The sequence below is a fragment of the Ranitomeya imitator genome, chromosome 5, assembly GCF_032444005.1.
Source record: "Ranitomeya imitator isolate aRanImi1 chromosome 5, aRanImi1.pri, whole genome shotgun sequence".
Taxonomy (NCBI): Eukaryota; Metazoa; Chordata; class Amphibia; order Anura; family Dendrobatidae; genus Ranitomeya; species Ranitomeya imitator.
In genome coordinates, this window is record NC_091286.1 from 382,879,458 (window position 1) to 382,894,381 (window position 14,924).

At 45.6% G+C, this 14,924-nt stretch overlaps 1 protein-coding gene across 1 annotated transcript in view; it reads left to right on the forward strand.

The window, feature by feature from the left end:
• The window catches only part of HMGCLL1 (3-hydroxy-3-methylglutaryl-CoA lyase like 1), a 203,940-nt gene that overhangs the window by 73,500 nt on the left and 115,516 nt on the right, over positions 1-14,924 (forward strand). Inside the window, exon 5 of the mRNA XM_069768019.1 lies at positions 778-873. Coding sequence (XP_069624120.1) covers positions 778-873 — 96 coding nt within the window. The remainder of the gene's footprint in view (positions 1-777; positions 874-14,924) is intronic.

Below are 14,924 nucleotides of genomic sequence, written 5' to 3' on the forward strand. Positions count from 1 at the left end.
CCCAATCAATGATGGAAAGTTGTGATTCCCTAAACCAAATAAAACCCCTCAACGTTTAGATTCTCACAGGACTACTTCATTGCTGCCAGTAAACATTAAAATACTATCAAAATTACTGACCAATAAGCTCTTTGTGGTGATCACACCAGGCTAGGTTAATGCCTGATGTGTCTATGGCAGTTATTATACAAAGGTTGTATCCTAAAAAACAGTTACCATCAGCAGGATCTCAGCCTAAAGCGGGTGCATCTCTTGATCCTGCTAGGCTTTTGTTAGTATAGAATGGCCATATCCATGGTCTACTTTGGCTAGAATGGGCTTTGGCTCAGACTATAGATCATGGGTCAAAGTATTATAAATTTCTGCCAAAGCTGAGATCGAGGCAATCCATCTAGATAGAGGGACAAGTCAGGGATGCCCCTTACCGCTCCTATTCTTTTCGCTAACAATAGAGCAACTTGCAGTTTTCATGCAAGTCCCAAATACAGTAATTGGCTTTACATCATTGTTATCTACATCAAAGCAATGCATTATATGCAGAGGGCACCTTGTTACTCTTAGGACATTTTTATTAATACTTTAATAAAAGCCACGTGTATTATGAATTTATTTGGTATTCTTTCTGACTTTACCATCAACTGGGGAAAATGATTTCTGGCATCATGGCCTGCTGGTTTATGCACCAATTTTGATCGTTCTTAATTTTTCCTTATTGTATATTGTAAAACTGAATTATCAATACTTTGTCTCTCAAGCAAGTGTTTTTCTCTGTTTCAGATGTCAGATCACACGCAAGTCATGCAAGGCATAAAGATCTTTAGCGGGGTACACTATCCAGTTCTGACTCCAAATATCCAAGGGTTTCAATCTGCAGTAAGTGTTATAGTCTGTTATTAATCTCAACTTCTGGGCTCTTTCTTTCTTAGCAATGTAGAGTAACATTCCACAGTTCTAGAAAAAACAAATGTTCAGGAAATTGATTAAGTATCATAAATATTGCCTTTTGTATTGAAGAAAGCTTAGTTCACCTATTAAAACAGAATTGTACAGAAACCTGGACAAATATAAATGCTTTAAAATACAAACTATAGGTTTTTGCCTGTTAAAAAGTTTGTTTTAGTTTAGAAATAGGCTGCATACTGCTATGATATACTGTACATACAATAAGCAGGTGAAACTAGAAGTTTACGTACACATATATAAAAAAGCATCACAGATGAAAAATTAGTGTACTAGTCCAGAAGAATAATAAAATATGAATTTTCTTAGATATCAATATAAATATACATGGTCCATAAGTGACAACAAAGGCTAAAATTGGCACATGACACATGAAAACACATGAAAACTGCCCAATGGAGACCGGAGCGGAACATACATCTCACTACTCATAATAGTATCTGCAATGTTGCCCAGAGGATAATGTCCTATTACATCAGGGGTACAAAACAATATTGAAATCCCATATAGACACGAGCAACAAAGTGTATAGATGAAAAATACATGCAGTGTTACATACCCAGTGGTAATGAATAGTGGACGCTGCACCACGCCGTCACCACCCTCCCCATGGGTGACGGCGTGGTACAGGGTCTGTTCCGCTCCGGTCTCCATTGGACAGTTTTCATGTGTTTGCCATTTTTAGCCTTTGTTGTCACTTATGGACCATGTATATTTATATTGATATCTAATAAAATGTATATTTTGTTATTCTTCTGGACTAGTACACTAATTTTTCTTCTGTGGTGCTGTAGTCTCTTTAGTGTGTCCTGCACATCCTAGATATTCGGCTTCAACATCATTTTGTTATGATGTTAGTTTATTCTTGTAGAAGCCTTGCATGTTTCCTTTGTTTGTTTCTACATATATAAAAAGACACATATGCATGTTTTTCTCAATATCTGACATAAAATCAGAATAAACCTTTTAGGTCAATTAGGATTACCATAATTATTAATATTTGCCAAATGCCAGAATAATGAGAGAGAGAATGTTTTAAGGTATTTTTATTACTTACTACAACGTCAAAAGTTTACATACATTTCATTAGTATTTGGTACCATTGCCCTTAAACTGAATGACTTGGGTCAAACGATTGGGATATCGGAATTTGGTCCCATTCCTCCTGACAATACTGGTGTAACTGATCCAGGTTTGTAGGTTGCATTGCTCGCACCTGCCTTTTCAGCTTTGCCCATAATTCCACAGGATTGAGATCAGGGCTTTGTGATGGCCACTCCAAAACATTGCAGTTCTGGAATATGACAGCACTAGAGAATAATGGTTACCTGGTCACTTCATGTTTGATTTTCTCAAATCTTTTACAGTTAATTTGCATCTTTTTCTTTTCTTTTTTTTTCTCAACATTTTTGTAACCCTTTCGATTATTTACAACAAAACTTTTAAAGGTTTTGCTTGATCACACCTTTCCACCTTAGCAATTCATGAGTGCTACATCCCTTTGTAAAGTTTGTTACAATTTAGAAATGTTTGGAGTCAGTTAAATCTCTATTTTTGCCTGTTTGGCTTAAGGACAATAACTTGCCTAATAATTCGGCACACCTGGAAAAATGGTGTTGATATCCTTAGGCCACACCCTCCCTCATTATGCAAGTACACATCATCTGATATTCTTAAACAAATAGGCATTCAAGTTTATACAGTGCAATGTCTGCCGGCGCCTCAGCATGGTTCTCCTCATCACACCATACGGGAATGCCGGCTTACTCACTGTTCTGGTTGCAGCAATTTCCTCATGAGCTGCCTCCGCCTCCCCTGTGCACGCCTCACTGTGTACTGTTGGCGTGCACTCCTTTGCTTTTAAAGGGGCAGCATGGTCACATAGTAAAATGCACCCAGCTAACAGCTGTGAGTCATTTAGGTAAAGTTATCTCTTGCAAGGTGTCTCCCGGGCCAATAGTAGATGGGAGGCATTTTGTATAAAAGGTCAATAGAGAGGTGCTTTAGTGGTGTTGGTAAGTCCAACTGTATGTTGCCAGGTCCCCCATCCTTAGTCTGTTAAAGTTATTCCCATTTCCTGTGTTCCCATTAGTCTAGTATAGTTTGTCCGTGTTTCTGTTGTCCCTGGTCCTAGTGTGGCCAGCTCCAGATCTGTTTCCTGTTATTTACGAGTGTGAACAAGAATTCATCTTCAATATTCAAGTCTTCCATACAGTCCATCAGTTTCTGTTACCTGCTTGTTAGTCACCTTGATCACTTCTCCCTCTGCCAGCGAACCTGCCTAGGAGTGGTACCTGGCGGCTACCTGCAGCGCAGTCTGTCTCCCCCATCAGCAGCTCCAGTGAAGACCTGCTGGATGCTTAGCTGCGCCTCTTCCTAGGCAAGTCTGGCCCTGTGGAACAGTGGATCCACAAGCCACGTGCATCACCTGCAGGCATGACATACAGCTTGGAGTTGAAAAATATACAAAACAATGATGATATGATCAAAATACTTACTTGCCTAATAATTTTGTATACAGTGTGTAATTTAGAAACAGTTCTTGCACATAATAAATGAATTGGAGATTATGCTTGCCTCAGCCCAAATACACATTTTGCATGTCCAATTACTCAGTGGGTCCAACATAGGCATAATGTACAGTATAAATAAATTCTGCCTACTCCTTCACAATATTTATTCCTGTGGGGCTGCAAATAATGGATGCCACCATGCAGTCCTGCCTAAATAGTCCAAATACAGAATCATCTTACCGTTCTCCCGCTTTTAAGGCATAATCCTTCACAATTGTCTCATTCCTAGTCTGATCATTATCCTGAGGATAAAGGTACCATCACATTTAGCGACGCTGCAGCGATCTAGACAATGATCCCCATCGCTGCAGCATCGCTGTGTGATCGCTGGAGAGCTATCACACAGACAGCTCTAGAGCGACCAACTATGCGAAGTCCCCTGGTAACCAGGGTAAACATCGGGTTACTAAGCGAAGGGCCGCGCTTAGTAACCCGATGTTTACCCTGGTTACCATTGTAAATGTAAAAAAAACAAAAAAAAACAAACACTACATACTTACATTCCGGTGTCTGTCCCCCGTCGCTGTGCTTCCTGCACTTACTGTGAGCGCCGGCTGGCCATAAAGCACAGCGGTGATGTCACCGCTGTAATCTGCTTTACGGCTGGCCGGCGCTGACAGTGCAGGGAAGCAGAATGCCGAGGGACGCGACAGACACCGGAATGTAAGTATGAAGTGTTTGATTTTTTTACATTTATACTAGTAACCAGGGTAAACATCGGGTTACTAAGCACAGCCCTTTGCTTAGTAACCCGATGTTTACCCTGGTTACCAGTGAAGACATCGCTGAATCGGCGTCACACACGCCGATTCAGCGATGTCTGCGGGAGATCCAGCGACGAAATAAAGTTCTGGACTTTCTGCTCAGACCAACGATGGCACAGCAGGATCCTGATCGCTGCTGCGTGTCAAACACAACGATATCGCTTTCCAGGACGCTGCAACGTCACGGATCGCTAGCGATATCGTTGTGAAGTTGGTCAGTGTGAAGGTACCTTTAAGGTAGTCATATTGAAGCATAATGTGTTTTCCTAAAACCAAATCAATGTCTGGGTGGCTCTATGCCACTTAAAGGAAAACTTTGATGGAATTTGACTAAGCTTAGTTCCCCTTGAATTCTACCTAAGGTGTGGTGCATGATTGAGTAGGTGACAAAACACCAAGTAAAGATGTCATGGCCCAGAACTGAGTACCATTTTTGCCAGGAGTGTTCCTATAATTACATTAAAGAAGAACTGTAATGTCTCAACGCTTCTCATCACAGAGAAACACCGATTTCCTGTGGAAATAAAGAGATCTGACAGCTTTGTATTCACAGACACTCAACAGTTCATGTAGCCTCCAAACATGCCTGTATATATTCCAGACTTCCCTTTTCCTCTCTATTGCTTTTCATCATCTGTAACTGAGACATTGAAGCATCTTGAGATGTTTCAAGTTTGAAGTGTGGCGATTGCCCAATAACATCTACATAGAAGTAGTTGTTTTTTTTTGGTGGGATGAGCACTTACCCGTGTATTATGTGTAACTTATGTAAATGTACATTGATCGATGATACACGGGACACTAGTAGCAATGGCATTCTAAATATATCTGATGACATCAGTTTTCACCAGTTGTGACCACAAATGAGGACATATCGTGTATGATATTTTTCATACATCCCCAGGAAACAGCTCACACATTAGCGGTATTGGAAACAACACAAGCATGAAACATTGTTTAATCTGTTTTCAGTAAGTGAGGGCTTTTCTAATAAACCATTGTACATTCTAACAGAACTGTTGAAATTTATCTCCATAACTCCGTCTGGGTTTATTTTTATGCATGAAGAACTGAAACTCCTTTGATGCATGACTCCTCTACACTGTCTAATATCTTAGACACGTTTGCAATTATAATGTTTTAAAACAATGGCACGGATTTGTATCATTAAGTCACAGATGTTGTGCACATGTGTTTTACATTGCACTGTACACAGCACAGTTTTGTTGATAGCCGTCCAAGTTTTTTAAACACTGAAAGGAATAGAGCAATTGTCTGCACAGATTCACGTAAGTACATTACATTCTATTTGACTTTCTTTGATTCTGTATGTTTGTTATTAGGCTTCAATACATAGCAGAAAAATCTTCCCCTTAAAATGTAGTTGCGTGTTGAACACTTATTCCTCCATAGGTTGATCATACTTTTATGGGTACATTTAACTTTGTCATCTAACACCCCACTCAATTCTGTAATAAATTAGGAAATTAGTAACTCCTATTTCATTTTTTCCCTATAGAGACATTATATTTCAGATGACCAATAAATTGTTCCACGTAAATAAATTTAGACAAATTAGTTTTTAAGTGGTCAGAATTTTACACTTTACCATTCATATAAAGGAGCCTTCTCATGAACTTTTGTCACTAAGTCTGTATATGTTTGTGTAGTGTGAATGTGTTAATACACTCACCTACCGCCATTGTCTACGGTATCTAACGCCGATCCAGTCTTCTACTCAGTGACGTCCCCACTCTTCAGACTCCGCAGGTCGCTCTGCGCTCTCAGTGCCCCAGTAGTGGATTTTACAATGTAAACCTATGAAGTGTCAGAACGAAAATCCATAGACTTGCATTGCAAAAGAGACTTCGGCTCACTCAGAGCATAGAGTGACCCGGAGAGTCTGCAGAGGGATGACGTTACTGAGAAGAAGAGAAGAACGATGCTGGATACTAGAGAAAGTGTCAGTAGGTGAGTATATTAACACTCTGACACTACACTACATAACACACTGACACTACACTATGTAACACACTGACACTACATTACGTAACACACTGACACTACACTACATAACACACTGACACTACACTACGTAACACACTGACACTACATTACGTAACACACTGACACTACACTGCATAACACACTGACACTGCACTATGTAACAAACTGACAATACATTACGTAACACTGACACTACACTACATAACACACTGACACTACACTACATAACACTGAAAATACATTACATAACACACTGACACTACACTACATAACACGCTGACACTACACTACATCACATACTGATACTACGCTAGGTAACACACTTACACTACACTAATAATAATAATAATGATAATCTTTATTGATATAGCGCCAACATATTCTACAGCATTTTACAGTTAAACAGTTTCAAACACAACAGTCGTAAGTAGCCGCGTTAATAATAATATAATGATTAAAGCAATGTAAAAGAACCCTGCTCGTGAGAGCTTACAATCTACAATGAGATGGGGGAGATACAAAGCACAGGTGTGTATTTGCAATGATGTATTTACAATGATGGTCCAGCCATCTTCAGGGGGTGGAGGATAGGTGGAGATAGTGGGCTACACACACTTACACATAAAATGACTTAATTAGGGAACGTGGTAGGCCGCTCTGAACAAATGTGTTTTGAGGGAGCGCCTAAAACTGTGCAAGCTGTGGCTGCTCCTAATTTCTTGGGGTAGAGCATTCCAGAGGATTGGCACAGCACAGGAGAAGTCTTGGAGTCGGGAGTGGGAGGTACGGATTAGTGCAGAGGTTAGCCGAAAGTTGTTTACAGAGCTCAGCGATCGGCTAGGCCGATAGACAGAAATTAGGGAGGAGATGAAAGGGAGTGCCGCACTGTGGAGAGCTTTGTGGGTGAGAACAAGTACTTTGAATTGGATCCTATAATGAATGGGCAGCCAGTGTAATAACTGGCAAAGAGCGGACATGTCTGAATACCAATTAGCAAGGTGGATGACCCTGGCTTCTGTGTTAAGAATGGACTGGAGAGGGGAAAGTCGAGTAAGGGGGAGGCCAATTAATAGAGCTTAGAGTAGACCAGGTGGGAGTGAATCAGGGTCACAATGAGGGCTTTTGTTGTTTCCATGGTGAGAAAAGGGCGGATTCTAGACATATTCTTTTGGAGTAAGTGGCAAGAGCGGGAAAGAGCTTGTATATGGGAGGTGAAGGAGAGATCGGAGTCAAACATAACACCCAGACAGCGTGCCTGCTGCCGGGGTGTTATTATGGTGCCACCTGTTGTGAATTCTGTGGTCAAGCTCCCTCCTGTGGTCATGAGTGGTACTTCGGCTTGTTCTGTCCATGAGCTTCCTCTGGTGGATGTGAGTGGGGCTGCGGCTTCTGAGTTTCCTTCCTCAGGTGACGAGGTTAAGTCGTTAGGTGCTGCTCTATTTAACTCCACCTAGTTCTTTGTTCCTGGCCTCCAGTCAATGTTCCAGTATTGGTCTTGCTCTCTCCTGGATCGTTCTTGTGACCTGCATAAGCTAAGTTCTGCTTGTGTTACTTTTGTTTGCTATTTTTTCTGTCCAGCTTGCTATATTGGTTTGTCTTGCTTGCTGGAAGCTCTGGGACGCAGAGGGAGCACCTCCGTACCGTTAGTCGGTGCAGAGGGTCTTTTTGCGCCCTCTGCGTGGTTGTTTGTAGGTTTTTGTGCTGACCGCAAAGCTATCTTTCCTATCCTAGGTCTAGGTCTAGGTCAGAAAAATTTGCTGGCTCTGTGTCAGGGTCAGGATGAGGTAGAGATATCTTGTCAGAAGTTTAGGAAGTGGTCTGTGCTCACTCAATAGAATGAATGTGCGCTGGCAGCAATTTTCAGAAAGGGTCTCTCTGAAGCCCTTAAGGATGTCATGGTGGGATTTCCTATGCCTGCTGGTCTGAATGAGTCTATGTCTTTGGCCATTCAGATCGATCGACGCTTACGTGAGCGTAAAACTGTGCACCATTTGGCAGTATTATCTGAGCATAAACCTGAGCCTATGCAATGTGATAGGACTTTGACCAGAGCTGAACGGCAAGAACACAGACGTCGGAATGGGCTGTGTTTTTACTGTGGTGATTCCACTCATGCTATCTCCGATTGTCCTAAGCGCACTAAACGGTTCGCTAGGTCTGCCACCATTGGTATGGTACAGTCGAAATTTCTTTTGTCCGTTACTTTGATCTGCTCTTTGTCATCCTATTCTATCATGGCATTTGTGGATTCAGGCGCTGCCCTGAATTTGATGGACTTGAAGTTTGCTAGGCGCTGTGGGTTTTTCTTGGAGCCCTTGCAGTATCCTATTCCATTGAGAGGAATTGATGCTACGCCTTTGGCCAAGAATAAGCCTCAGTACTGGACCCAACTGACCATGTGCATGGCGCCTGCGCATCAGGAGGATATTCGCTTTTTGGTGTTGCATAATCTGCATGATGTGGTCGTGTTGGGGTTTCCATGGCTACAAGTCCATAACCCAGTATTGGATTGGAAATCTATGTCTGTGTCCAGCTGGGGTTGTCAGGGGGTACATAGTGATGTTCCATTTCTGTCTATTTCATCATCCACCCCTTCTGAGGTCCCAGAGTTCTTGTCGGATTGCCGGGATGTATTTGATGAGCCCAAGTCCAGTGCCCTACCTCCGCATAGGGATTGCGATTGTGCTATCGATTTGATTCCTGGTAGTAAGTTTCCTAAAGGTCGACTGTTTAATTTGTCTGTGCCTGAGCACGCCGCTATGCGGAGTTACTTAAAGGAATCCTTGGAGAAGGGTCATATTCGCCCGTCGTCGTCACCATTGGGAGCAGGGTTCTTTTTTGTGGCCAAGAAGGATGGTTCATTGAGACCTTGTATTGATTACCGCCTTCTAAATAAAATCACAGTCAAATTTCAGTACCCCTTGCCGCTGCTATCTGATTTGTTTGCTCGGATTAACGGGGCTAGTTGGTTCACCAAGATAGATCTTCGTGGTGCGTATAATCTTGTGCGTATTAAACAGGGCGATGAATGGAAAACAGCATTTAATACGCCCGAGGGCCATTTTGAGTACCTGGTTATGCCATTCGGGCTTTCCAATGCTCCATCAGTATTTCAGTCCTTTATGCATGACATCTTCCGAGAGTACCTGGATAAATTCCTGATTGTATACTTGGATGATATTTTGGTCTTCTCGGATGATTGGGAGTCTCACATGAAGCAGGTTAGAATGGTGTTCCAGGTCCTGCGTGCGAATTCTTTGTTTGTGAAGGGGTCAAAGTGTCTCTTTGGTGTTCAGAAGGTTTCATTTTTGGGTTTCATTTTTTCCCCTTCTACTATCGAGATGGACCCTGTTAAAGTTCAGGCCATTTATGATTGGACTCAGCCGACATCTCTGAAGAGTCTGCAAAAGTTCCTGGGCTTTGCTAATTTTTATCGTCGCTTCATCAATAATTTTTCTAGTATTGCTAAACTGTTGACTGATTTGACCAAGAAGGGTGCTGATGTGGTCAATTGGTCTTCTGCTGCTGTGGAAGCTTTTCAGGAGTTGAAGCGTTGTTTTTCTTCTGCCCCTGTGTTGTGCCAGCCAGATGTTTCGCTCCCGTTCCAGGTCGAGGTTGATGCTTCTGAGATTGGAGCAGGGGCTGTTTTGTCGCAAAGAAGTTCTGATGGCTCGGTGATGAAACCATGTGCCTTCTTTTCCAGGAAGTTTTCGCCTGCTGAGCGTAATTATGATGTTGGCAATCGAGAGTTGCTGGCCATGAAGTGGGCATTCGAGGAGTGGCGTCATTGGCTTGAAGGAGCTAAGCATCGCGTGGTGGTCTTGACTGATCACAAGAACTTGACTTATCTCAAGTCTGCCAAACGGTTGAATCCTAGACAGGCTCATTGGTCGCTGTTTTTCTCCTGTTTTGACTTTGTGGTTTCGTACCTTCCGGGCTCTAAGAATGTGAAGGCGGATGCCCTGTCTAGGAGTTTTGTGCCCGACTCTCCAGGTTTGCCTGAGCCGGCGGGTATTCTCAAAGAGGGGGTAATTTTGTCTGCCATCTCCCCTGATTTGCGGCGGGTGCTGCAGAAATTTCAGGCTGATAGACCTGACCGTTGCCCAGCGGAGAAACTGTTTGTCCTTGATAAATGGACGAGTAGAGTCATCTCTGAGGTTCATTGTTCGGTGTTGGCTGGTCATCCTGGAATCTTTGGTACCAGAGATTTGGTGGCTAGATCCTTTTGGTGTCCGTCTCTGTCGCGGGATGTGCGTTCGTTTGTGCAGTCCTGTGGGATTTGTGCTCGGGCTAAGCCCTGCTGTTCTCGTGCCAGTGGGTTGCTTTTGCCCTTGCCGGTCCCGAAGAGGCCCTGGACACATATCTCTATGGATTTTATTTTGGATCTCCCCGTCTCTCAAAAGATGTCGGTCATTTGGGTGGTTTGTGATCGCTTCTCTAAGATGGTCCATTTGGTACCCTTGTCTAAGTTGCCTTCCTCCTCTGATTTGGTGCCATTGTTTTTCCAGCATGTGGTTCGTTTACATGGCATTCCGGAGAACATCGTTTCTGACAGAGGTTCTCAGTTTGTTTCGAGGTTTTGGCGAGCCTTTTGTGCTAGGATGGGCATTGATTTGTCTTTTTCCTCGGCTTTCCATCCTCAGACAAATGGCCAAACCGAACGAACCAATCAGATCTTGGAAACATATCTGAGATGCTTTGTTTCTGCTGATCAGGATGATTGGGTGTCCTTTTTGCCTTTGGCTTAGTTCGCCCTTAATAATCGGGCCAGCTCGGCTACTTTGGTTTCGCCGTTTTTCTGCAATTCTGGTTTCCATCCTCGTTTCTCTTCAGGGCAGGTTGAGTCTTCGGACTGTCCTGGTGTGGATACTGTGGTGGATAGGTTGCAGCTAGTGTTGAGCGATACCTTCCGATATCGGAAAGTATCGGTATCGGTTTGGATCGGCCGATATTCAAAAAATTTCGGATATCGCCGATACCGATACCCGATCCCAATGCAAGTCAATGGGACCAAAATATCGGAATTAAAATAAACCCTTTCTTTCCTTGTAGGTTCATTCTACCTGAAGGAAAACAACTAAGAATAATGTAGGATGTATGGGGGAGGTGGCGGAGACATTAAAGGCAATGAGGATTAGTCCAATCAAATAGAATAGCATGTTTTTTTTTTTTTTTTAAAGAAGTTCGGATTGAAAAAGATATTGAGTATGTAAATTTTTTTTATTTTGTCAGATATTGATGTTTCACTATTCCACGCCCTTCCCCTTCTTTTTTTTCTTTTTTTTTTTTTTCTTTTCCCACACTTTCATCTTCATCATCATCAGCATCCTTGACATCAACTTCTTCACCTTATTCATCTTCTTCTTCATCTTCTACCTATTTTTTTTTTTATTACATTCTTCATATTCATTTTCTTCAACTATTATTATTCTTCCTATTCTACATATTCTTTTTATTCCACTGTTATTATTCTTCCTATTCTACTTCTTCATCATATTCTCATTTGTGACAGGCATTCCCGTAGTTGTTATCTATAAAAGTTGGAAGATTACACCTTCCGTTCTGCCAGTCACAAAAGTTACATTTGTCCGCGTTCAGTTTGGCCTGCAGCATCAGGCTTTATCCAGGGGCACCACGAGGAGGAACGGACTCACCCCCATACACTGCTTAGTCTTCTTCTGCATATAATTTAGATAATATCTTTTGCTCTGATATTAAGTCTTATGCTTAATGTTCTTCTGCTCTTTGTTCTGCAGCCTCTTGTTCTTCTGCTTCTCGGTCTTCCATGTTGTCGTCTCCAGGGTCTTCGTCTCCAGTGTCGTCATCTCCGCCGTCGTCGTCTCAGCCGTCGTCGTCTCCGCCGTCGTCGTCGTCGTCGTCATCGGGGTGGTCTTCCGGGTCGTCGTCATCGGGGTGGTCTTCCGGGTTGTCGACGTTAGGGTCTTCAACTTGGAAATGTAGCAGAAGGTACAAGAAGGCTGAGAAAATGCCAAGAACCAGCTGATGGAACTGGAACTCGGATGGCTACCCGAAGGTTCAAGAGCCTATGGAACTACCGAGGACCAGCTGACGTTACTGGAACCCGGTTACTAAGCAGGAGGTACCCGTGCTAAAAAGCACTACCAAGGACCGCCTGACGTTGGCGGAACTCGGATACCCAGAAGGAGGCACCTAAGCCAAAGGCTCTGCCCGGAACCAGATGACGTTACTGGAACCAGGATGGGGAGCAGAAGGTACAAGAGCAAAAGACACTGCCGAGAACCAGCTGACGGTACTGGAACCCGGATGGGTAGCCGAATGTCCAAGAGCCAATGGAACTACCAAGGACCAGCTGACGTTACTGGAACCCGGTTACTAAGCAGGAGGTACCCGTGCCTGAAAGCACTACCAAGGACCACCTGACATTGGTGGAACTTGGATACCCAGAAGGAGGCACCTAAGCCAAAGGCTCTGCCCGGAACCAGCTGACGGTACTGGAACCAGGATGGGGAGCAGAAGGTACAAGAGCAAAAGACACTGCCGAGAACCAGCTGACGGTGCTGGAACCAGGTGGTGGACCCGAAGGCCCACAGGAGAGGAGAGAACAGCTAGGCCGCGAGGCAGCCGCAGTTACCGAACCCCAACAGTCCTACAGGGGGAGCTGGGCCTACTGGCACTACAGAACCAGCCTTGACTACCAGTTCACGCAGCCCACATAGGAAGCTCCTAAACTGGAGGCACCCTGGAGTTGGCTAACTCGACCGCCCCACGACGGGGCAAGCATAGGCGTCTCAGTGAAGTTGACACAACCCGGAAACAGCTGACGGTGCTGAAACCAGGCTTGGCACGAGGGAGTACCTGTGACAAGAACACTGCCGAGAACCAGCTGGCGGTGCTGGAACCCGGATGCGTTGCCCCAGTGTGCAAGAGCCAATGGCACGACCGAGGACCAGCTGACGGTGCTGGAACCCGGTTACTAAGCTGTAGGTGCCCGCGCTTAAAAGCACTACCAAGGACCGCCTGGCGTTGGCGGAACTCGGATACCCAGGAGGAGGCACCTAAGCCAAAGGCTCGGCCCGGAACCAGCTGACGGTGCTGGAACCAGGTGGTGGACCCGAAGGCCCACAGGAGAGGAGAGAACAGCTAGGCCGCGAGGCAGCCGCAGTTACCGAACCCCAACAGTCCTACAGGGGGAGCTGGGCCTACTGGCACTACAGAACCAGCCTTGACTACCAGTTCACGCAGCCCACATAGGAAGCTCCTAAACTGGAGGCACCCTGGAGTTGGCTAACTCGACCGCCCCACGACGGGGCAAGCATAGGCGTCTCAGTGAAGTTGACACAACCCGGAAACAGCTGACGGTGCTGAAACCAGGCTTGGCACGAGGGAGTACCTGTGACAAGAACACTGCCGAGAACCAGCTGGCGGTGCTGGAACCCGGATGCGTTGCCCCAGTGTGCAAGAGCCAATGGCACGACCGAGGACCAGCTGACGGTGCTGGAACCCGGTTACTAAGCTGTAGGTGCCCGCGCTTAAAAGCACTACCAAGGACCGCCTGGCGTTGGCGGAACTCGGATACCCAGGAGGAGGCACCTTAGCCAAAGTCTCGGCCCGGAACCAGCTGACGGTGCTGGAACCAGGTGGTGGACCCCAAGGCCCACAGGAGAGGAGAGAACAGCTAGGCCGCGAGGCAGCCGCAGTTACCGAACCCCAACAGTCCTACAGGGGGAGCTGGGCCTACTGGCACTACAGAACCAGCCTTGACTACCAGTTCACGCAGCCCACATAGGAAGCTCCTAAACTGGAGGCACCCTGGAGTTGGCTAACTCGACCGCCCCACGACGGGGCAAGCATAGGCGTCTCAGTGAAGTTGACACAACCCGGAAACAGCTGACGGTGCTGAAACCAGGCTTGGCACGAGGGAGTACCTGTGACAAGAACACTGCCGAGAACCAGCTGGCGGTGCTGGAACCCGGATGCGTTGCCCCAGTGTGCAAGAGCCAATGGCACGACCGAGGACCAGCTGACGGTGCTGGAACCCGGTTACTAAGCTGTAGGTGCCCGCGCTTAAAAGCACTACCAAGGACCGCCTGGCGTTGGCGGAACTCGGATACCCAGGAGGAGGCACCTAAGCCAAAGGCTCGGCCCGGAACCAGCTGACGGTGCTGGAACCAGGTGGTGGACCCGAAGGCCCACAGGAGAGGAGAGAACAGCTAGGCCGCGAGGCAGCCGCAGTTACCGAACCCCAACAGTCCTACAGGGGGAGCTGGGCCTACTGGCACTACAGAACCAGCCTTGACTACCAGTTCACGCAGCCCACATAGGAAGCTCCTAAACTGGAGGCACCCTGGAGTTGGCTAACTCGACCGCCCCACGACGGGGCAAGCATAGGCGTCTCAGTGAAGTTGACACAACCCGGAAACAGCTGACGGTGCTGAAACCAGGCTTGGCACGAGGGAGTACCTGTGACAAGAACACTGCCGAGAACCAGCTGGCGGTGCTGGAACCCGGATGCGTTGCCCCAGTGTGCAAGAGCCAATGGCACGACCGAGGACCAGCTGACGGTGCTGGAACCCGGTTACTAAGCTGTAGGTGCCCGCGCTTAAAAGCACTACCAAGGACCGCCTGGCGTTGGCGGAAC